The sequence below is a fragment of the Bombus vosnesenskii genome, unplaced genomic scaffold (assembly GCF_011952255.1).
Source record: "Bombus vosnesenskii isolate JDL3184/JDL3185 unplaced genomic scaffold, Bvos_JDL3184-5_v1.1 scf7180000013265, whole genome shotgun sequence".
NCBI classification, from domain to species: domain Eukaryota; kingdom Metazoa; phylum Arthropoda; class Insecta; order Hymenoptera; family Apidae; genus Bombus; species Bombus vosnesenskii.
Window position 1 is genome coordinate 1989006 of NW_022882925.1, and position 22230 is coordinate 2011235.

At 36.8% G+C, this 22230-nt stretch overlaps 3 protein-coding genes across 4 annotated transcripts in view; 2 read left to right on the forward strand and 1 right to left on the reverse strand.

Moving 5' to 3' along the window:
- The window catches only part of LOC117242985 (ubiquitin carboxyl-terminal hydrolase 48-like), a 75400-nt gene extending 60312 nt beyond the window's left edge, over positions 1-15088 (reverse strand). Inside the window, exons 1-11 of the mRNA XM_033510067.1 lie at positions 14846-15088; positions 14347-14486; positions 14057-14260; positions 13643-13969; positions 13228-13464; positions 12891-13141; positions 12269-12810; positions 12097-12198; positions 11623-12026; positions 11177-11543; positions 10907-11091 (exon numbers count right to left, since the gene is read on the reverse strand). Of these exons, the coding sequence (XP_033365958.1) occupies positions 10907-11091; positions 11177-11543; positions 11623-12026; positions 12097-12198; positions 12269-12810; positions 12891-13141; positions 13228-13464; positions 13643-13969; positions 14057-14260; positions 14347-14480 (2753 nt within the window). The 5' untranslated portion in view covers positions 14481-14486; positions 14846-15088. The remainder of the gene's footprint in view (positions 1-10906; positions 11092-11176; positions 11544-11622; positions 12027-12096; positions 12199-12268; positions 12811-12890; positions 13142-13227; positions 13465-13642; positions 13970-14056; positions 14261-14346; positions 14487-14845) is intronic.
- Positions 15089-15386: 298 nt separating this feature from the next.
- On the forward strand, positions 15387-16201 carry LOC117242986 (mitotic spindle assembly checkpoint protein MAD2B). Its single transcript, XM_033510069.1, has 3 exons — positions 15387-15438; positions 15517-15814; positions 15884-16201. Exons 1-3 carry the CDS (start codon positions 15420-15422, stop codon positions 16188-16190), a joined length of 624 nt encoding a protein of 207 aa, XP_033365960.1. The 5' UTR covers positions 15387-15419; the 3' UTR covers positions 16191-16201.
- Positions 16202-18491: 2290 nt separating this feature from the next.
- Positions 18492-21647, forward strand: LOC117243238 (probable chitinase 2). Of its 2 annotated transcripts, none has more exons than XM_033510534.1 (8): positions 18492-18702; positions 19622-19819; positions 19886-20045; positions 20112-20208; positions 20295-20501; positions 20575-20772; positions 20876-21004; positions 21097-21647. In XM_033510534.1, exons 1-8 carry the CDS (start codon positions 18639-18641, stop codon positions 21385-21387), a joined length of 1344 nt encoding a protein of 447 aa, XP_033366425.1. In that variant the 5' UTR covers positions 18492-18638; the 3' UTR covers positions 21388-21647. The 2 variants fall into 2 exon arrangements, with proteins under 2 accessions (XP_033366425.1, XP_033366426.1); XM_033510535.1 differs by having other exon boundaries at positions 19686-19819.
- Positions 21648-22230: the final 583 nt, after the last annotated feature.

Below are 22230 nucleotides of genomic sequence, written 5' to 3' on the forward strand. Positions count from 1 at the left end.
ATCCTCCGGTTATGCAGCTCCGGAGGCCGGGTGCATCGAAGCGTTGCGATCATTACGAGAAGAGGGAGGGGGGAGGTGGAGAAGAGAAGAAGAGGGCAGATTGTACGTGTCCGTGGTAAAAGGTCCACCGGTGTCCAGTGGCCAGTGTGGAAAAAGGAACGCCAAAGAGTCTGGTTCGCGGCGTGGACGGGACAGAGACGATGGAAGAGGAACGACGAAGACGGAGAAAAACAATGTTGCGCGCTCGGTACCGCGGGACATTCAGAAAATAAGAAGAGAGAACTGGGAAGAGGGAGGGGGGCGGCGGCCCCCAGGATGATGAGAAACGAGAGAAGACCGTCGCCGGGTCCCCTCGATGGACGACCAGTTGCATCAACGAGAGCGAATTTAAAAGCGATCACAGGAGTCCTCGGTTCCTTCGTAAATGGAGGTGTAAGGATAAACTGTAAATCATCCGGCTCGTTATCCCGAACCCCGACACGATCATACTCTCTTCGCTACCACTATTTTCTTGTACTACTTTTAACGTGCCGGTTCAACAATACGAGGGCCACCGTCTTTCGCGCTGGTCAATGCGTTACCGCGATGGAAGCCGCGATGATTCTTCACGATCTATCTTTTGTTCAGGGGAAATAGATCGGAAACGGTGGAAAATCAGTTACGATCGTGACATGTGGGAATATCGAGGTATGTCACGATTACGAGAAATCTTCGAAGATTCCAACTTTTATCCAAACTCCATTTATTGCAATGAAATTTTAATTCTTATCTAGTAGAACGATTTGCTGATTGAATTCATTTGTCATATATACGTTGTACGTATAAACAAAAACTCGTAGATAGTGAGAAGAATTAGTGAACTCTAATCATATGAACTGCCTGTCCCCCCTAGACTAGGCTAGTGTATTCTCATTCGCTATCTTCCCAAAACTGCAATATGTCAAGATGCAGAAGTTCGATACATATTTCGATTACCAGAGATCCAACTTCTCTTTTACTCTGGACTCTTGGCCTCCTCTATATCATCGAATTAAATGGGAAAGCAACGTTTCCTTCACGTTACATTCACATATTCGTCATCGAATGGTACACGTACAAATTGGTCCTTCAACCCGCGTCTGCTTTTCAGCTTGGCTGGTTTCATTGATCCCGTCAAGGTAAACCTATTTAACGAAGGTCGAATCGTTGCCTCGAATCGCTTCTAGCCCGAGGTCTTGGCGAAAGGCTGCTCGCTCTATTTGAATTTTTTTGCCAGCACGTGATTAATTGATCACGATCGAACGTGACTCGATCGAATCGAACGTGGCCTGGATCTTTCTTTCACGATCGATTCACGGGCGTTACTTTTCACGCGAATCGGCCGAATCGAGCGCTTGCCCTGACCTCGAATACGCTCGAAAATCTCGGTTTTCTAGCGCGAACGCGCGGAATCCGTGGCTTCTTCAGCCACGAGAACGAACATCCATTCGCCAATAACTCGAGGAATGCGGGTTGACTGTAACTCGAGCGATTATTGCTTGCCGTACCGTTAACGAAGCCTCGTTACAAGCGAACTTTGTAAATACCTCGAGGTAGAAAGAGGCGAACATCAGTTTTTCGAATAACGAACGGGCCATGAACTTCGTTGGAATGCTTCTGCTTTAAATCATTGTAGCCTGGATAGGCGTAGGTTCCGCTCACAATCGAGTTTGCAAAGAATTTTTCTGCCATCTTTTATCGTACAAAATCAACGATCTGCTAAGGCGTGTAACAGACTTAGCACGACTTCCAGACATCGTCTATAAATTATGTAGATAACCACGTGTCCGTACAGTAGATGATTTGTTGAAGAGAAATTTCAGTTAGCGTTGATATGCTGCGTTCGTTCAGTTACTTAAGCAATGCTGTTAATGCTGTTACATTTTTGTTTTTGCTGGTTTGGACGCGATAATTTAGAAGGATAGAAGAAGCACAGCACAGTGTGTTGAAGCGAATATTATCGCTTAAAATCCAAAGATGAATAGCTATGTTTTAGCAGCGGTAAAATGTATTAATTGAACTCTTGAATTCACTTACGAGAAACGTAAATTCATATTGCTGGAATAAGAAATCACAGCGGCAACAAGGAGAGTCAGTGAATCGGAAAATTGTTTGTTGACCCTAGCATTTTCTTCTAACGTACTAGAAAACATTCAGTTTTTCTTGGCAAAATCTTGTTTCTCTCTGCAACTGTTTCCGATGTAGCTCTTAAGGGATTGAACATCGAAGGGCGGCTTCGCCTCTTAAACTCGAGTTACCACAGCTAAGAAAAGATACGTATCTGCTATTGTTGGCTCTTCTTCAAGCCCATAAAGTAGAAATCGAAGCCAAATTCCCTTGCAAGGTCCATCCTGCTACGATACTATCTTCAAAACCGTCTACAAACTTAGAGACCCGGGGAAACACAAAAAATTGGAAATTTCGAAATAACTTCAGAGCGAATACCAAGAATCACATGGCACCGCTCGAACAGGTACGAAGAACTTCTGGAACAACCTTATCACGGCCTCAAATCGTTGGCTGGAGGAAAAACGCAAACCGCACGACAGCTAGGGAAACGTGAAGGATTTCACAACTTCCTGACAAAAGCCATGAGGTAGTAAGTGAGACGATGAACGAAAGAAAAGAAAGACTTCGATGAGGCGACGGTGAATCGTTGTCAGCGGGCGGAAGCTGGCGGTACGCGCTAGAATAACGAAAGCTAATTATGCGTTCGAGACGAAAAAGGGGGAAATCACGGCAAAAACCGTCGATAATCGACATCCTGCCGCAGTCCGTCGGTCAACTACGCTACCGACCGGCGTAAATTTAGTCCCGGGGTCCTGTGTTCCCTCGTCCCAGAGGCGAACGTTACCTCGTCGCGACCGAGAAGTCCCCCTGAACAAACAAGAAGATCGGCCGTGGAGGCTTTTGCTGGCGTAAAAACGAAATCCGTGGACGATGCTTCGACGATCACGGTATGCAGTCGCCCTGGACCGTGATCCTGGAAGCGGAAAGCCAGAGCAGGCCTGTGCCCGCCTCGAAATCCAGCCGATACCTTTCGATTCCAAAGCTGGAGCAACACCCTCTTCTTCTTCAAACGTTCGAGGAATCTTAAAAGCATGTGCGAGAAGAATCTTTTTGCCCGCCGAAAGAGAACGTCTCTCGAGATGGGCTCTTTTTCGGGTCACAACATTTGAAATATTTTTGACAGTCAAATGGTTTCTATGAATTTTTGATTATTTCGATATTTAGTACGATCGTATTCCTTCTTCTTCTGCTAAAATTTCTCTCCTAAATTCTGCCAAATGGATGATAGAGTGGTTCCTAAACAGATATTCCTCTCGTCTAACAAATGCTCGACGAGTATATTCGACGTATTACTAATCTTTACGTATCTTCGTACGTCTTTATGTATTTTACATACATTTTATTGGTTTGGCAACTAAGGAATGCGGATTGACAAAATCCGCATTTGCATCGGTTCCGTATCCTACGCTCCATGTATTTTTTTTCATCTTTCTATCGCTTTTTAGTCTTTGCAATTCCCTTTCCTGGCAAGTCTACTCTCACTGGTAGAATTGCGTACAAACTATTCTGAAAGTCAGTTTCATGGCACTAGATGTAAATACTTGCACAGCCCTAAGAAAACTATCGTCTAAGGAGTAATAAATTATCTCTATCACGAATCCGCAATGAACATTTTGCGAACGTGTGCAGATGGAAATGGAGAAAAATAGAACAAATACACATCGATATTTTTACAACGAGCGAATAAATGAGAAGAAAAAAATATCCCTCGCGATAAAATTTAAAAAACTTCGACGAGATGGGACAGCGCGACCAATTCCACGCGAGAGGTCGAAAAATTGGCAGGTTAACTGTCGCTTGAATTTTATTTATTTTGTTGTAAAATGTTATATCGTATGTACGCGCTTTTTTCTAAAGATGTTATCTGGATTTAGAAATTTATCTTGCTTTAATCGTTCCAGTAACGCGGATCACCGATGACCACCGTGGCAATGAGCGTGTTAAGAAGCTACACAAAGTGAACTACCGGCGAAGAGACTCGGCTAAAAATCAGCACCGCTTGAACGAGACGACGGAGAACGAAGCAAAAGAGCCAAAAAAAAAGGCGGGAGAACAATCAACGACGGAGCGGCAGGAAAATATCGATGCAGCCGTTTCTCGAAACGAGGTTGCGGCGAGAGGCCGACAGAACCGGCAAATCGTTGCACCGCCTGCGCCCTGTTTTTGCTCGATTTCTCAAAACCGATCGAGCGTTCCCGATCAGGGAGCAACACGCGTAGCTTGCACGCCAGGCGTGACCATCGGCTACCGCGATACACCACGAAAAACGTAGCCGCCCGCCATGCTCAGTCGCTCACGTCTATTTACATTGGCACCGTTGCGGGGAACGATCGATCCTACACGAACGTGCCTTCCACATCGACCATCAAAATCTTCCACTACGAATTCTTCGCCGATGAAACGGATTACGATTTTGTACAATACACTTTTCAGAAGGGACAAGGGCATGAAGCGATAATTGTATGAAGAAATCGAATAAGAACCTGTAGCACAGTTTGATCGAAATTGAATAAACAACGAAGTATCACTTAAAAGTAAAATTTAAAAACCACTTTTTCCCAAAATCCGCTACGTATTAATGTACATGATCATTCATAAAAATAATAATAAATTCATAATAATATCCATCCTTGCCGTGCAAAACGCACGTACAGGTTCAACAAATTTACACTAACGATCGATTAATTATACATATATCACGTTGTATATAGTTCCTAGAGGTGGCGAACTTGTCAGAAATGCAAAAAAAGAATAAATTTAGCGAATTCGCTCTGGACCGTACAGATTGTGATTTATCTATCGCGGTGTATGGGAAAATACTATTTTGCTCTAACGAAAATGAAATTTCCAATTCTCAAAGTACCGCTACGTTTCTCCCTTTCCTCCAGCGTCTTCTAAATGAATCGTATAATTGATAGAAACAATCAAATGGCCATTACTATGGTGGAAAACGCACCCCATAAATTCGGCGAAAGTTCGCACTAACGATCATCGTTTGAAACATAAATGCACGCGCACGTACATAAGGAATTCTTCCGGAATCAGGATGTATCTCCCTCGCCCCGTCTCTTTTTCTCCTTCTACTTCTCCCACCGGGGGTGGCCAGTGTCTCGGGGGCGGTCATATATCATCCACCCCCGGGGGGTGGCTACGGGGGTGGTGGCAAAAAATCTTGCCGAGCAAAAACTATCATCAGTGCTCGGGCAAAGCGAGCTCAACGCCTTCTCTCTTCTTCCTCTTCTTCTTCATCTTCTTCTTTCTCTTCTTCTCTTCCTTCTTCTTCTTCTTCTTCTTTCTATCCGCTTTGCTTTCACGTCTCCTTCTTCCTTACGTTCTTTTGTATATTCCCTGGCTCTTTCACTAGTTTCAGGAAAGGACAGGAAGAAGCAAAACTTGTGCGCCTGGAGAAAATGCCACGATCCGAGTTCATTAGGTTTTCAGGGTTTGCTTTTGGCAGCGTTTAATGAGAGGAAAGATAAAGCGTATCCTCCCTCCCCGTTAACATTCTGGTCAGAATTCGATGGATCGTGGAATCCTTTCTTACGTTTTAACCTTGCTGAGAATTGAAGTAAAAAGTTTCCGAGATACGGTTAAGCAGAAAATCTATGGCACTGTCATAGTGAAAATCATCGGAACCAAGAGTTTTGTTAGGAATTTCGATACGCTATTTCACATGTAAGTTTTGTTCCTTCTTTAATCCCAAATCATTCCAACTCTATTCCAATTATTAGCCAAAGAGCAACGAAAGTCGTACGATATTATCAGAATCTACTTCCTCTTAAGAGAATAGAATATTTTGTCACCGTCGTCAAAGAAATTTAACCGCGTTCGCTCGCGTCTCATTTCCACCGATGAAATATCGACGTTCCCGTTCGAGATTCGTTTACGTCGTCCCATAAGCTACCCGCTTGATATTGGCGTAGGGTGCAGCTCTTCCCGACTCTCACGATAATTGACATGCTCGATTTTATGAAGCTACTGTGACCGGCCGAAAATACACTTTTCACTCCCCCGTTCCATCCTTCGATCCATCTAATTGAAACACTTTGTCTGTCTACATCTATAGAGCGCCCCTTTTCTCAGGGGATCAAAGATAATTCATGTAACGCGACAAATTAGAAAACAACCAATGTCTAAGTTATTTCTTTGCGATTGCTATGTTTCACGGCGAATAAAAAAGCGAGCAGAAGAAATCGGTGCAAGGAGAGAAAGAAAGGGAGAAAGTGTCGAGAGTGGCTCCAAGAAGGAGGAAAAGAGGGTAGCTTCGACTCTGGACTGGCTGCAAAGGCCTCCTGCAATGAATCAACTTATTTAAGGGTAGTTGGATTTCGCGAGTCGATGCACGACGACTACGAGCCACCCCACTATCCCCTTCCCTAACTCCCTTCTTCTTCAACACAGCACGCCTCGTAGAATGATTTATAGTTTTCCTTCCGTGGCCACCCATCCGTCCTCCTCTCGCGCCACCCCTCGCGCAAACAGCACCCCTCTGCCAAATGTACGCAAAATAGTCGGAATTTGTTCGGCACCATCCTGACTAAAGTAAAATGCTGCTGTATATACGAGGCTAACGGAACTGCTCGATTGTGGAGCGCACTGTATTCTCCGTTAAAGTATTTGGAAATAAACGAATCGCGACAGTTATAATTATTCAGTTCTTTATAATACAAAGGATAAGACAAAGAGTTGTTAGCGTTATATTTAGTTCTGTTTAATCAGTTTCGCGTCTACAAGCCTGCACCGTGCACGAATAAACTAAACACGAAGAAAATCGAAGCTCAGAAATATAGAAAATTAAAGATATTATAAATTTTTGGCGAAATTTGAAACCTCGCTCGTTGAATTCCTTTACTCCTGAGCTTTTCAACAATGCGCATATGATACCACGTGTCCCATTAATCGTTGCCTCAAACGTTATTGTATCGTTAAGGCACTTCAGTAGGTTAATTGAAAAATATAAATAAGCAGCGAGAATCGAGAGAAATTGGGGAAGAATCGTTGCAATTTGCACGAGACCCGTTCGAGGGCGGCTTAAGGTTCGCTAAATAATTATTAATGATCGTCAGGGTGAAAGTGTGACTCTGATCGTGTTGACACTGCATTGTAAGCCGCAGACAATGCTATGGTGGCTTTCTGAAGCGTGTGGCTATGGGTTTGATGGAGGAGCAGCGCGATGGCGGCGCGGAGGGCAGGGTCCGTAATTAATAACTTGGAATTGATTAAGGTGTCAGATAAGTCCATGGAGACGGTGGTTCGTGGCTCTTTCTCCCCTTCTCCGGTCGCCTCTCTTTCTTCATCGGTGCGACGCGTTACGATATGATTAATAATTTCGAGATAACGCCGCGCCGTCCCAGCGTCCTTGTCCCTTTGAGAGGGGCCGATTTGCGGCCCCACTTACGGCCTCATAAATGACTAATTATTCTCACTGTCCTCGCTGGTTTCTGACCGCTCTGCTAAAAAGGCAAAATCAGAACGTTCAACTCGGTTTTCACGACACAATTTTTCTGTTAATGCTTTTCGTACCACATCGTTCTATCGAATTATCGCTCCAAGTACTACAGCACAGTTCAAGTATCTCCTTTCCACTGAAGATACTCAAAGGACAATACGTTCAAAAATTTCATACGTTTCAGAAGATCCATGGTTTCATCGCGTTGCAACGCAAAGTTTAGGGACCAAAGGAACCGTCTCTGCTATGTCGAGACCAATAAAAAAGAAGGTGCTCTTTCTCGATAGAAGTTGAGCGATCGTCTATGCAAATACCTAATCCTTTCACAGATCCATTCAGGTGACGTTGACGGATTGGTGGAGGACTTTGTTCAGAGGCAGCTCCAACAGATTGCAATCCGCGACACCATTTGTTTCCCCTGAGACGCGAGGAGCTTCCTGCCGCGCCGGTGGGAAGACCTCGTCGAGAACGATTAACGGGTCTTCGTTAATTGCTAATAAAGAGAAACCCGGATGATGTACCTTTCAACATAAAATACTGGAAAGATCGAACAGTATACACGTTTGTCTCAAACTGACATCACAGCAGTTTGTTTCAACGTGTACAGCTAATGGAAGAGATATAGGGAAGTAATAAAACTGGTTAGAAACTAAGATTAATACGTTTAAAAACCTAAGATGGGAAGGTTTCTGATACGTGCGCAATTAAAATATCCATTTGTCTTTGAAGTTTGAATTTTCGTGTGTAAATTATCGCGAACGGAAAATCCACCGGGAGATTTTTCGATAATGACCACCGCGAAAAAAGGGGTATGAAGGATTAATCACCCAGAGATGCGAGAAAAGACAATGGCCCGGGTGTGGAAAAATATTTTCTACCTTTTCCCTTGCTCGACAAAGGGTAAAGTATCTACGACGAATCCGGAGTAACATTTTCGCTGGCTACGAAATGGATGGAATGTGAAATAAAATTCTGCGGACATTCTTTGAATAACTATCTTCGATCGTTTTTATTTAGAAAGTTCTATGTTCTATCGGAATTTCGTATCTAAGAAGAGGAACACGTTCTTACGAAATTATCGACTTTCCAAATATTCACATATTAACATATTAGCTTCGTCACTTATACGAAACAAAACTTTTATAAAGATCTAAATAAGCTACCTAAGAAAAGTGTGAAGGCCGCTTTCATTACAAATTTATTTATCCGACACTCGTAGAAAATGCAACCTAAAATGTACTTTATCGTAGAATAATTTATTGATTGAATTATCAACAGCAGCTAATTTCTCCGTAAATCCCTAAATACAGTATAAATATACAAATAAAGTCTGACGGAAGAACTTTTCCTGATAGCCAGAAGAAAATATTATCAAGAAAAATGTATCAATATAAATTGCGGAAGAAAAAGAGAGAAACAAAAACGAAATGATTTTCAAAGCTGAAGTGCTACTTATAATAGTCAGGCCTCGTTAAAATTTGATTGGATCGATAAGCGTTACGAGCGCTTTTACAAGCACCTAATTAAACTTCTCGTTCTTCTCCTGCTATTTTAAATACTTAGCAAGAGAAGAGAGGAGGACCACTTGTTTCTGGTTTTCACACCCCTTTAGCATGTACCGAAATCAAGCGTGACATGACACACGCTGTAATCCGCGTAAAGGGTTGATCCCAGTTTAGCCGGCTGTCCGTAAACCGTGGAACCCGCGGGACTTAAGCCCAGGCAAATTTGAATCCGTCAATCTTGAGTATCCAGGAGGAAGCATATAATCATCCCACACGCTCGTAACACCCGTCCAGACATTAAAATCGCTTTTTTTATCACCAGTGTCGGAAAGATTTAATCCCTATTTTGGGACAAATGATAATTTCAACTGAACCAACATTGACACTACGAATGTATGATATAAGAGAATTTTGTTACGCCATATCGATAATAAAATGTTTTTCCAGGACTCAAAATTCATATTATACTATATTACATTTTATTTCATATAAACTATCTATCCCAAACGTGATTCATTTTCGCAGCATCGTTATTCGCAAAATTTACTAAATTTTATGCTTCTACAGTGACAAATAAGTACATCGATATCTGATCCCCAAGTCATTAATTAAGTTAAAAATATATGAAACAAATTTTCTACGAAACAACGTTCTATCGAAGACAAACAACGATAAATCGTTCGCACAGATGCGTCCTCGATCTTCGTTGGAACTGGTAATTAGGCGTGCGAGGAGGCAAGTGGAATGCGGGGAACACGATTGGGAGAGATCGTGAAGGAAAGCGGGCCGGAAAAGGGAGAGTAAAAGACGAAATTGCTCGATGGCCGATGAGCGTCGAATAAGGCGAAACGGTATTAAGACGGCGTGGCGAGGCCAGTTTCCTCGAGGCTGATGTATCATTTGCCGGCGGGTCGTTAGGCGGTTTCAATTAGTTTTCCACGCTGCTCTCCTGGCCCACCGTCTACATGAGTATGGGGGAGAGACCAGCGCAGCCCTTAATCGCACAGTCCAGTTTTTTCTCATAATTAGGAAAAGCTCGTTAATGCGTCCCTACTATCTTCTTCCTCCCTCTTTCTTTCTTCTATCCTCGCTGTTTCCCTGTGTGTTAGCTTTCGTTACATATCTACTTGCTCTTATTACTGTGAGGGACACTGATCTTTCAAGATTCAGGAACTCAGATCTTTTCAACTTGGAATTTGAAAAAATTCTATGAATTTGTTTCATGATTATGTATAGTAAGATAAAAATGTCTTTTGAAAGACAACTCCCTCTCTCTCAAGTTTGAATATTGATAATATTATTTTCGTATTGAATACTTTTCTAATAATTAAGTATATGAATCTATTTATTGGTTTCCTTTGCTTTGAATAAGGAGAAATATTAGAGGTATAGAACTATTGACTTATGTCCTCTTTCTTCTCTTTTTTCCTTTCTCCCTCTATCCTCTTTCTTCCTTCCGTTACTAACCTGCTTCTGTGCCCTACGCTTCCTCCCCCACCCCTCTATTCTATCTTCGAAATATAGAAATTTCTCACATTCATTCATATATGATATAAGTGCTATCCGTATATATAATTCCTACATTCAGAAGTCCGAATCATAGAGCATATTTTATTTTAAAACATGCAATATTGAGTTTATTAATTTATATGTTTACTGTAGCAAATTTTAGCAGACATAAGATATTTTGAGAGCGATATTTCAAAATATGTAACATAAAGTACCCTAAGAATTTAGAGTACTTTAATACGAATAATTTAATACGAATTCGAAATAAAGCGTTTTATATTGTTCATTAGTCATAATTGTTCAATGAAATTGAACAGGCTAAGAATGTTGAAAACACACAAATAATCAGACTCACCGAATGAAGGAACGCCAACTGTCCAAAAAACCCTTCTCGACGATATAAAATGTTTTTTCTGGATCTTCACACTTCAATATTTCGTTCCTATTTCGGCCGTGATACAAGTCGTTTAACTCGTCCCTTTGTTGTTTGGCTTTTATCTTGTCGTCCTTTTTTGCTTTCTGCGCGTTCTCCATTTTCTCCTGAACAGTAAGATAGATCAATATACATGCATATATCAAACTGTTTTATCTTTATTTAAATATACAAATATGTACGAAAAAGTACCTCGCAAATCGAACATGACGCGGCACCAATAGAGTACTCCTTGGACTCTGGGAAATATTTTCGAAGTATCACCCAAGCTTCACGGGGCACTATTTTTCTTGTCGAATCTGGTGTTTTCAATGAACTGTGCTCACAAAGTAAATCTTCATTGAAATAGATTATGACTTCGTTCTCTTCACCTTCCACCGGTTCTTTCAGTCCTTCACTTTCTTTACTTGTACCACTTTTACTATCTTCCTGCGAACCACTCGGATCTTGACAATCTTCATCCTCAATTTCCTGCTCCATATCGTCCGTAAATTTTTCCATCGCAAGTCTTCGCCATGATCTCAGCGAATCAGCACCCACGATATAACTAGTCTCAGACCTGTTACCATGAAAATAAAATTTATTTTTCTTTTACAAAATAATGCGTTCGTTTTAAAATTATTATTAAGGAGACTCACGGTTCTTTGAAATTTCGAACGAGTTCACTAACTTCCTTGTGATCACGTTCAAGCGATATCTTGAAACGAAGTAGCTTGTACCGACGTTTCACGCAAATTTCGCAAAAAGAATTTTCATCTAATCGCGGTCCTCCACGATATTTATCATAAAGTAAATCCGCAGCTGTGACAGGTATACACTTTGCACGATTCACTTTCAAGGGATCAAGTCGATAATGCGAACACATTAATGTAGAATTGTCTATTGGTGGTACTCCATCGACAGATAAGTGTCCATTGAGCCATTTTGATAACCAATCGTTTGGAATCCATTGATATGTGTCCCATGAAACTATGTTCGAAATAATATTATACACGTCTATGACAAGTTGTCTCTTTAAATTCTGATCTTCGATCTCCTTTTGCTACAAGAAACATCGTTGAGAATGCTTCTTAACTGATTAAACTCAATCTGTTGCTGTTATTAATACCTACTTTTTCTTGTTGAATAGCCAATAAACTTAATTCGTGTTTCACATTCTCTTGCCTCACTAAGTCACGCAACGTTGTACTCACTTCCCAATTTTCAAACTCCATCTATAAAGTAAGATAATGAGTCCATATGAATATCAATAAGAGAAATAAAAGAAAAACTAAATATACCAACCTCTTCGTAAAAATCACGTTCCCCACAACTCATAGCTCTATGCGCAGCACCATTTAACCGCTTGTAGTCCAATTTCAAAACTTTTACAACTGGTTTCTTCGTATCCACATCGAGCTTATTTTCTTTATTGTCGAATTCGTAATGTTTGCCATTTTGTTCGTCAAAGGTAGAATCTGCGTTCACAGACTGTGCCATTGCAACATTTTCTGGAGATGCCTTCAAGGTTTCCATTTCCTGTTTGCTCTCCATATCAGGTTTCAATATTTTCTCAGAATTATTTATATCAGAAACACCTGACATTGTATCACATCTGTGTTTCTCTTCGTTTAATGAGTCTGATTTTTCTTGAACTATTAAAATCTTTTCCATAGCTGTTGCATTATTATTACTATTGGTTTCTCCATCTAACTTTTTCAACTTATTTTTCTTTGTACTACATGTTCGTTTTTCTGGTGTGACTTTCTTATAAACTAACATATACGCGGTATTAGAAGACAAAAATCCTTTCGGTATACGTCCCCGTTTTACTACCTTCGAATTCTCTGTAATAAAAAATTCTAACTACATTTTATCGTTTTATTAAATAATTTCTTTATTATATTATAATAAAATTTGTACTCACCACTAACACCATCCTCGATTCTTTTATTCTGCATTTTTTCCACTTTATCGTCACTAAATTGATACCATTCACCATTTGAATTGCATATATTCGCAATATAGTGACCTGAATGTGCAGATGGGCCTTTATGACTTAAAACTGCGACGAGATTGTACAAATGAGTTTGTGGCGGACACCTAACATATTCTGACATATCCAGATCTTCCGGGAATTGTATAAAAGAATTCAACTTTCTTTTCTGCCCGGAATCCCTAACAAAGCAAAGTAACATATTCTATTAACATATATAACAATCTAATAGTATAATGTAATTTAATACGTAATAAAATAAAAGTACCTATGAAACACAAAACGCATTAATTGTATGTTTAATGTTTCTGGAAGAGATTCCAAGCGTATAAACCGGCGCGCATCTTTTTTGTCATTGCAGGTAACGCAATGATACTGATTTGCTCCAGTCAACTGTTCCACAGATAAGTATTTCTCTACTGCCTCTTTCAGAGTGGCTGCGAGTTGTAGATCCAATTCGTAGAATGTAGTGGAGGTTGGATATTCAGTTCCGCATTTAGAGCAACTGCGTCAAACATAAAACTCGTGTTATTTAGACGGAATTAGCTTCTCTCGGTCAGATCAGTTGATCGCACCAGTCACCGCAGCGAGCAACGTGTCCTACCATGTTCTCATCGTCAAGATCATCAGCATCATCATCGTTTAGGACAATTCTCATTTGTTTTCCACTTCAGAAAACCCACCAATTGATATAGCTGTATTTTCCTTGGGTCAGCCTCTGCAGCATCTGCTTCAGTTCTGAGTTTTGTTGGAGTTTCCCTTCGATATGGCAGAGAAGTAGCTTGGAGAATTCCTGTGCATCCTGCTGAGTTCTAGTATCCAAAGACAATGCGATCGCGAGATTCATAGGATCGAGCAGACGACGATTTCCGAATTGCATCATTGCAAATATATATTGCAACTGTCCTACTGCTGTCACTGGATGAAACGGTACTCCTTTCTTCTCAGCTTGACACACTGCTTCCCTTTCCTCTGGATCTTCTGTGATATCCCACTTGTATATTATCCTCCTGAAAATATGAAATTTCAATTTGTAGTAGATATTTGCAAATAAATGAAATATAAGCTAAATATTAATAGTATTAATAAGTACATACCTCATATCTTCATTATGAAACCACATTTGAATTAAGCTATTAACATAACAAGTTGCACCTAAATTCTTTAGACCAACATATTGGGTAGGGTCACGTAATTCAGATAAAGAACTTTCTAAAGGCATTACTTCTGCAGGTTGCGACTTCATATACTTTTCTTCTCCTAATCCGGTCAAACATTGTGGATTATTTGTGCAATTGCGTCTGTAAACAAATCATTTATTTTAATATGATCGAAAGAATACTATTTCATATGAATATATAATGTTTTAAATAAGGATATAACTTACTTGCAATTTTTACATGCTTTTAAACCTATTCTATATGCAGTTTCCAAATGTATCCTTTCTATTTGGTCTAATACCACACTTTCTACCCAAGCCCATGCTAATTTGTCTAAATCAGTCTTTTTTGCTGGCGGCATTTTTATCTAAAATATTAACAAACAGATAATATATTTTTAGTAATTAAATTCAAATATTTCCATGTTGATACTTTTTATCTTATTTTGATTTTATACTAAAACTTTACGCAAAATTATCTTAAACACAATGCATATGTTTCAAATTCGATTTATTACATGTTCCATTTCGCGCCATGAGAAAATCGCACAACACTACAGAATAAAAATAAAACGAAAGTACCACATAAAATAATCAATTTTGTAAAACGTATATTTTCGAAAGTTTAGTAATATAAAAATAATCGTAAATAATGTATCGACTTAAAGCTTAGTATTTAACAAATGAACAGTTTCGTATATCAAAAACTATGTATGTACATACTCACATAAAAGTACCGTACTGTTCCTGACTGTTGAGGTTATGAAAAATGCCGCTGCAAATGTTGTAAAGTACTGTGCTTCTTCTACAACATTATCTGACTGCGAAAAAAACTTGTCACGTTTTCAAGCTCACTGAACTCAAGCATCCATCGACACCTTTCGTGAACAGATGAAAATGTATCATCAAAACACTCTAACCGTTTCTGGTATACACTGACCGCCATATGCAGTCGGCTTTGGTCTAGGCACGCGTCAAATCAATCGCTAAATAATTTCTCGCGTTTAAGTTAATATATATATATATATTTTTTTGGAATTTATTTACCATGTTATTTATTAAAAATAAAGCAATATTCTTTCTCGAACAAACAATATTAAATATGTTCGCATATACATAATAGAAATTTCATAAATATCATTTTTGTTATATCATTTTAGATATGAACATATAAAAAGTTATCAACAAGAGAAAATTACCTACACTGAGAATAGAAGATTGAATATTCTTTTATTAAAACTACTAACACATTTTTATCTATATTTTTATATATTTTTATCATTTTATAAATATATTAAAAAATGTCTGATAATAAAATAGGTAAATATTATTTGTTGATTTATGAGAAATATAAATAAGATGATAAGTAATGGAACGTATTTCTTATTTTATTTATAGTTACTACTGATATCCTACTGGAATTTCTAGAAGTAGCATTTAATCACATTCTGTTCTTCAGAAATTTATATCCCAAGGAAATATTTGTGAAGAAGAAGATATACAGCATATGCGTATATGTGTCTGAACATCCTGAGCTCAATGAATACATAAGAAATGTGTTAAATGCAATCAGAGAATTAATAAAAGAGGATGAAAATAGTGTCAGAGCGGTGAATTTGGTCTTCTGTAATAAAAGGAAAGAACCAATTGAAAAATTTGTCTTTGATCTTGTAAAATTGCAAGCAAATAGCACAGAGTATGTATGCTTGTGAAGAATCTTATAATGTCAGCATTATGTTATTGTCTAATCTGAAATTTATTTTAGAAAAGATCCATACTATCTAAAAACAGAAGAATCGTTGAGAACAATTTGTTTGAAACTATCCATGTGTGAATCTTATTTAAAACCATTGCCAGAAGATTCATCTTTCTTCATTGAAATTAAAACATATGAAACTGCACATGTAACTTTAAGTGAAAATCCTTGTTGTGAAGATTTTCCATGGATTATCAATGAAGATGTCCCTGATATGACTAACAAGAATTTACTTCCATTGAAAACTATAAAAACAGAATGTCTAAACTTGCAGATGTATGTTATTGAAGATGAAAATAAGAAATGCATAAATTAATTATAATTATATGTAGCAATTGATTTTGTATATACATTATGATTATTAACTATCAATATCAATTGTAAAATATTTAATGTTAATGTAAAATATCTAGGATTGCAAAAATCTATTAAGAAACTTGCATTGAAAATGTTTGGAATTATTAACTTCAAATATCAGAAACTAAAAAAGCTACATTCACATACAGAAACAACTAAATATGTATCTACTGAGAGTATAAATTCTGATTCAAACTAGCCGGTAGTGAACAGGAGTATAGAATGAATAAGGTACTTCTATTTCTTATATTACACAGCCCCGCCCACTCTGTGACGTCATAGACGAGCAGTACGGACTATAAAAAGAGGATGTATCTTTTGATAAGAGTAGATATGTACATATCTCGTAAGTTACACCTCCTTAAATAAAATCGGCAAAAAAAATTATTCAATTAATTACTTACGAGATTAACTTATATATATATAGAATTGTTTAAATACCTGAACTTTCATATAGTTCCGAAGAATACATTTCTTTTTAAACAGAAAATTATATATTAACCAGTGTAGATACATGTATATAATGTATATTCGATAAGAAGTTCTGCCTTAAATATGCATCAAAAAATTATTTAAAAATCAGTTTCTACAATGAAAATCTAAAAGTATACAATTTTGGTTTAAGAGAGGAACAATTCATTAGTTTTCAGTAACGACTTAATTCATTATGTAATAATAGAACCGTATGATTATACAGAGTTACTGGTAATTCATCTTTCTTTATCTTTCTTTTACGAGTGGTACTACAGACATCATGGTGGGTGAAGATCTCCTTTCACATCCTATGCCTCTGTTAACATTCAGCGATTTTTAGTCGAAATTATGCTTTCAATAATCTCCGAAATATATTTTTTTCTACATATTAATAGAGATATGACCACAGACGAGGTGCAGAATAGATCTATCAGTTAATGTATTTCTGCATTCCATATCTTGAGGGTCTGAAATCATTTACCATTTTAATGATATTCACAACATTATCGATTCAGTATAGAACAGGATTACAGCGTTCATAGCGATCGGAATTGGAACTAGATTTTAATATATACGATAGTATACGACAATATACTGATAGTATAGTATAATATACAATAATGATAATTGATAAGTAAAATATATGATGATAATAATAAAAATCACTAAAATGATTTTTGCCAATAGTTGCGCGTTTATGGGAACGTATGCGTCAGTATTAATTGCCGGTCATTTATCTTATGTTTATAAACCAGGGTTGAGCGAGTTTTAAGGGCCTGATGCACAACGCACACATGCAAGACTGCTAGTGTCTGTTACCACCCACCATTTACAAACAAACATTTAAACTAACTTTGGAACATTAATGTATAAACAAATCTTCTCCTTTATGTTTAATGAAACGATGTTTTATGAAAATACTACCTTTCAAAACTATGAATCAACTATTATTCATTTACCATAGACACACGGATATCATACTAAGGATATGAAATATGTAGTTATATGATACAATTAAAATATTATTATGCATTATTATGCATTATTATTATGCATTAAAATCGAGATTCTCACCATTTTGAAGCAGTGACATATCGTTGTATACTAAATTTTCCATATTTTTGACGAGCTCTCTGCGGTTGCTTCAACTTTCTAAATGACACCGCGCGAAATGGAGAAATTTCAAATTTTAGTTTGCATGGCTGCCGCGAAGGCGCAGAAGACAACTACGTATTACGTTTTATTAGTACCCCGAGACTGCATTTTCTCGAAATTTATTTTCATACAAAACTCTATGATTCATTAAAAAATTGTTTAAGATAAACATGTCATTAATAGGACAATTACTTGCTACGATAATATTAATTGATTTTTTCACAAAGAAGTTCGCAGCCTATGAAAGCCGATACTTGTTGCAGCAACCTTAACAAAAATATCAAATTTCATTCATCTGACGTAATGTCTAAGATCAAATTGTTCAATAAAATTATAAAATTCTTCTTCGCAAAGTATCGAATAAGAACATCTTCTTTTTATTGAATAATTCGTTCTTGGAAAATGTGATATATATATAATATAACAAGAAATAATAATTAGTATTGGGTCCATATCAGCGGTTATGAATAACTCTTATATGTATTTTCTTGATTATCAATAACCACTATCTATAGCGGAAGTCGATAGAATCATTCCATTCGGTTATCTGCTGATATCTATCTAAAAATTCGTCACATAGTATATATTTAAAGCTTTACTGTTTGCTCTACACTTTTATTGTACAAGAGTTTTCAACAACAGGTTTTAGCTCCGTCCTTTTTCAAGCTACACGCACGAATGCTTTTCTTTTTCTCCGAGGATTGAAGTACCGTATTGTGGTCAAGTGAAAGCTATCTACCAGGACAATAACTCGGCATTCGTGTAGCGGTTCTCGATAATGAAGGCCTGTATCTTCCTATCTCTGCTTACAATATTATTCTTCTGTAGCAATGGTATTCTAGGTGAGTACGTATTAAATTGAAATCATTCCCTTAACATTAACACGATAGCGCGTAACTTAAATTTCAAACGGTATTTACATCCAAAGAACGATGGTGAAAGAGGACCAAATTTGTTTCTAATAAGGAATAAAATTCTAATAAGGAATAATTCTACTAAATAAAATTCATAAAACTACAATTATTTATGGTAAACGTGATGCTAAAAATGTAGATAAAGCGAACGAGGCATAAAATACGACATTTAAAATTTAAATTAAAATTAAAAATAGAAGATCGAAACGAGTATTGAAATATCAACTTTTACCATTCGTTATAAGTACAATATTCAGCCATCATAATATGTGATGAAATTTTTCAATAAATGATGTATTAAAGCAGTTGGGCATAAGATAAGCCAATCTTTTTACCAAATTCTATGTATATATGTATATATATATTCTATGTATATATATATATATAAAAAATACAAAAGTTTGTATGTGATCCGGCTGTAAATTACATTGCTATTATTTGGTGACACACTATGCAACGAGGAGGAAAGTCTAGAATACGTTTGACATTTTGTTCGGTAGCTTATGCAATGGAAATCTGACATTTCGATGGAACCTTTGTTTAACTTTATTCCTCGAAGATATGTAAATCACTGAAAATACTTTTCTATAATTCATAACTTAATAGAAAGTTATCTCAAGGACTTAATATTCTTCACATTTACATCAAATAAATAACAAAAGCGCGCGCGGGCATATTTTATGAACGATTTATGTTCGCATATTTTACCGATAAAAAATAACGAGCCTGGGACATGGTTAAAAAAAATAATCTATCATATGTATATACATGGAAATGAATTTTTTGCGAAAAGAGAAAAGAAGTTGTAATAATTGTACATTAAAACTACATTTCTTTCTCCACTAAGCTCGATTAGGGATTAAGCATAACAAGGTAGTAACTTGTTATGTCGCCTCCTGGGCCGTTTATAGAAATAATGATGGAAAATTTGGAATCCCTTATATCCGTCCGGAACTTTGCACGCACATCATATACGCGTTCGCCGGATTAGACAGCAAAACATGGACCATTACGAGCCTCGATCCCAACATAGATATTGACAAGGGTAGATACATATTGTAAATTACTCGATACATGGCATTTTCGTTCTATAGCCGTCATAATATTCCAGATAATTACAAAAGAATGACCGAACTTCGCGAACAGTATCCAGGTCTAAACATCCTACTCGCAATCGGAGGATGGAACGAGGGTAGTAAAAATTACTCTATACTCGCTTCATCCCCTACACGAAGATCTATATTCGTTAAGAGCGTAGTGGACTTCCTTGAGTATGGAATCGAATATTAAGATAGTTTTATACTTTGCTGATTTATATGATAGCTTCTATCTTGCAGGGAATACAAGTTCGATGGGTTCGATCTGGATTGGGAATATCCAGGATCACGGGGTGGTAGTCCAGAAGACAAATTATATTTTGCCCTTCTTGTGAAGGTAAACGACGTAACGTAATGTAATTTTATCGAAATTACAGTTTTTTTATCTTAGCCAGAAATTAATCGTATTCTCTATTCTAATAGCAATTAAAAGAAGCATTCAATGAGTCGAACTATCTACTAACAGCAGCTTTAGGTTCTAATAAAGCAATTATCGATACGGCATACGATATTCCCGAAATTTCCAAATATCTCGACTATATCCATGTAATGGCGTACGATTATCATGGATCATGGGATAAGAAAGTGCTTCCGAATGCACCATTAAGAAGTGGAGACGGTCTAAGCGTGGTAAAACATATAGAAAAATTACAACGAGTAACAAGTATCGTAGATGGAACACATAATGCAATAAAATTTTCAGATGGAGACACTTAATTATTTGTTAAGTAAAGGTGCACCAGCAAATAAAACAATCTTAGGCCTGCCTATGTATGGTAGAACTTATATATTGGCAAGCAAATTAAATTCTTCCCAAGAAAGTCCAATTAATCGAACAACCATAACAAATGGATTTAAGGGGCCTTACACTGACCAAGAAGGTTTTATGGGATATAATGAAGTACATTTTACTTTTGTTATATTGATTAGATACGTTAATTCTATTAATAATAATCTATCTATTTGTTCGTTCTAATAAAATGATAACATGTACGATTTTTTAGATTTGTGAAGAATTAGTGAGTCATAAAGGTAACTGGACTTCTGGCTGGGATGACACTAGCGATACACCTTATGTCATTAACGATGATCATGTTATAGTATATGATAATCTGAGGAGTTTAAAAGCAAAGGTTGATTAGTTTGATCTATTACAAGCGACGATAACAAATGATAGTACTACACGTGTTACTTCAACAATATAATATTTTCCTAAAACTTTCAGATCGAATACGCGATGAGCTTAGAATTAGCCGGTGTAATGATTTGGAGCATCGATACTGACGATTTCCATGGAAAGTGCGCAAATCTCTTTAAAGACTCTTTAAATTTAACAGATATGACATATCCTTTACTAAGATGGATTAACATAGTTATATCTGAAAATAGTCAGGTAATCAGTGATAAAGATAGTGTAAACATGGGTAAAGAATATAACGATAATTCATCTTCCATCACAAAATTTTCTCATAATTCTATTTTAATAATATTAATATCTCTTGCATACTATATCTGAAGCGAGCTGGTAATGGCTGAAAAAATAGTACCAAAAAGTTTATAAAACTTGGATACATTTATCCTAAGGACTGATTTGCTTCTCTTTATTGTTTCGAAAATGTTCCTCTAAAGCTGTTTCTCCATTTTTATGTTTATGTTAATCTATTGTAATAATAAATGTAACCTACCGAATGTCATACTGTTTATGCTAATGGCATATTATTATAATTATTCGTGTATATATAGTAATAAAGAAATTTTCTATTTGAATTAAAAATATATGAAATGAATTTAAACTTCCTCCTTAATTTCCTTAAATTTAAAATATTGTTTCTGCTAAAGATAACTTAAAAAAATATCTTAATATACATATATTGTAAAATAAGTTTCTTAACATAATTTACACTTACTGCATATTTTATCATTTCCTTTAATGTATCACAACATGTCTTGTATTGATTTTCCTTGCACTAGTTATAGGAAAATTTATTTTCACCCAGCTTTCCGTAAGTAAAATGATGATCAAGTAATAATTCCAGGTTTGCAACGAATATATAAGTTCTTTGAAAGCAAAATATTTTCTGCAATTGTATCATAAACATAAAATAAAATATCTATAAAATGCTGTAGTATATTAACAATATTATAACTATTGCGTATTATAATAATATACATATAATAATACTGCAATAATTACCTATAATATCGTAATTTAATGCACTCGCAAGAGTTCTAGAGTTTCAGCAAGATCTTTGAACTTCGAGAATCGAAATATCGAGATATTCGATTCCACTATCGAGATTAATCGAAAGAACGACTTTCAGGAAAAATTAAATATATCTAGATGAAGACTTTAGGAACT

Bases quoted from the DNA above. Each gene is read 5' to 3' on its own strand.
- LOC117243238 (XM_033510534.1), top strand. From the start codon at position 18,639: ATGAAGGCCTGTATCTTCCTATCTCTGCTTACAATATTATTCTTCTGT. The intron at 20,209-20,294 runs GTAAACGACGTA...CTATTCTAATAG, and splicing joins ATTTTGCCCTTCTTGTGAAG to CAATTAAAAGAAGCATTCAA. The intron at 21,005-21,096 runs GTTGATTAGTTT...TAAAACTTTCAG, and splicing joins TGAGGAGTTTAAAAGCAAAG to ATCGAATACGCGATGAGCTT.
- LOC117242986 (XM_033510069.1), top strand. The intron at 15,815-15,883 runs GTATGTATGCTT...AATTTATTTTAG, and splicing joins TTGCAAGCAAATAGCACAGA to AAAAGATCCATACTATCTAA.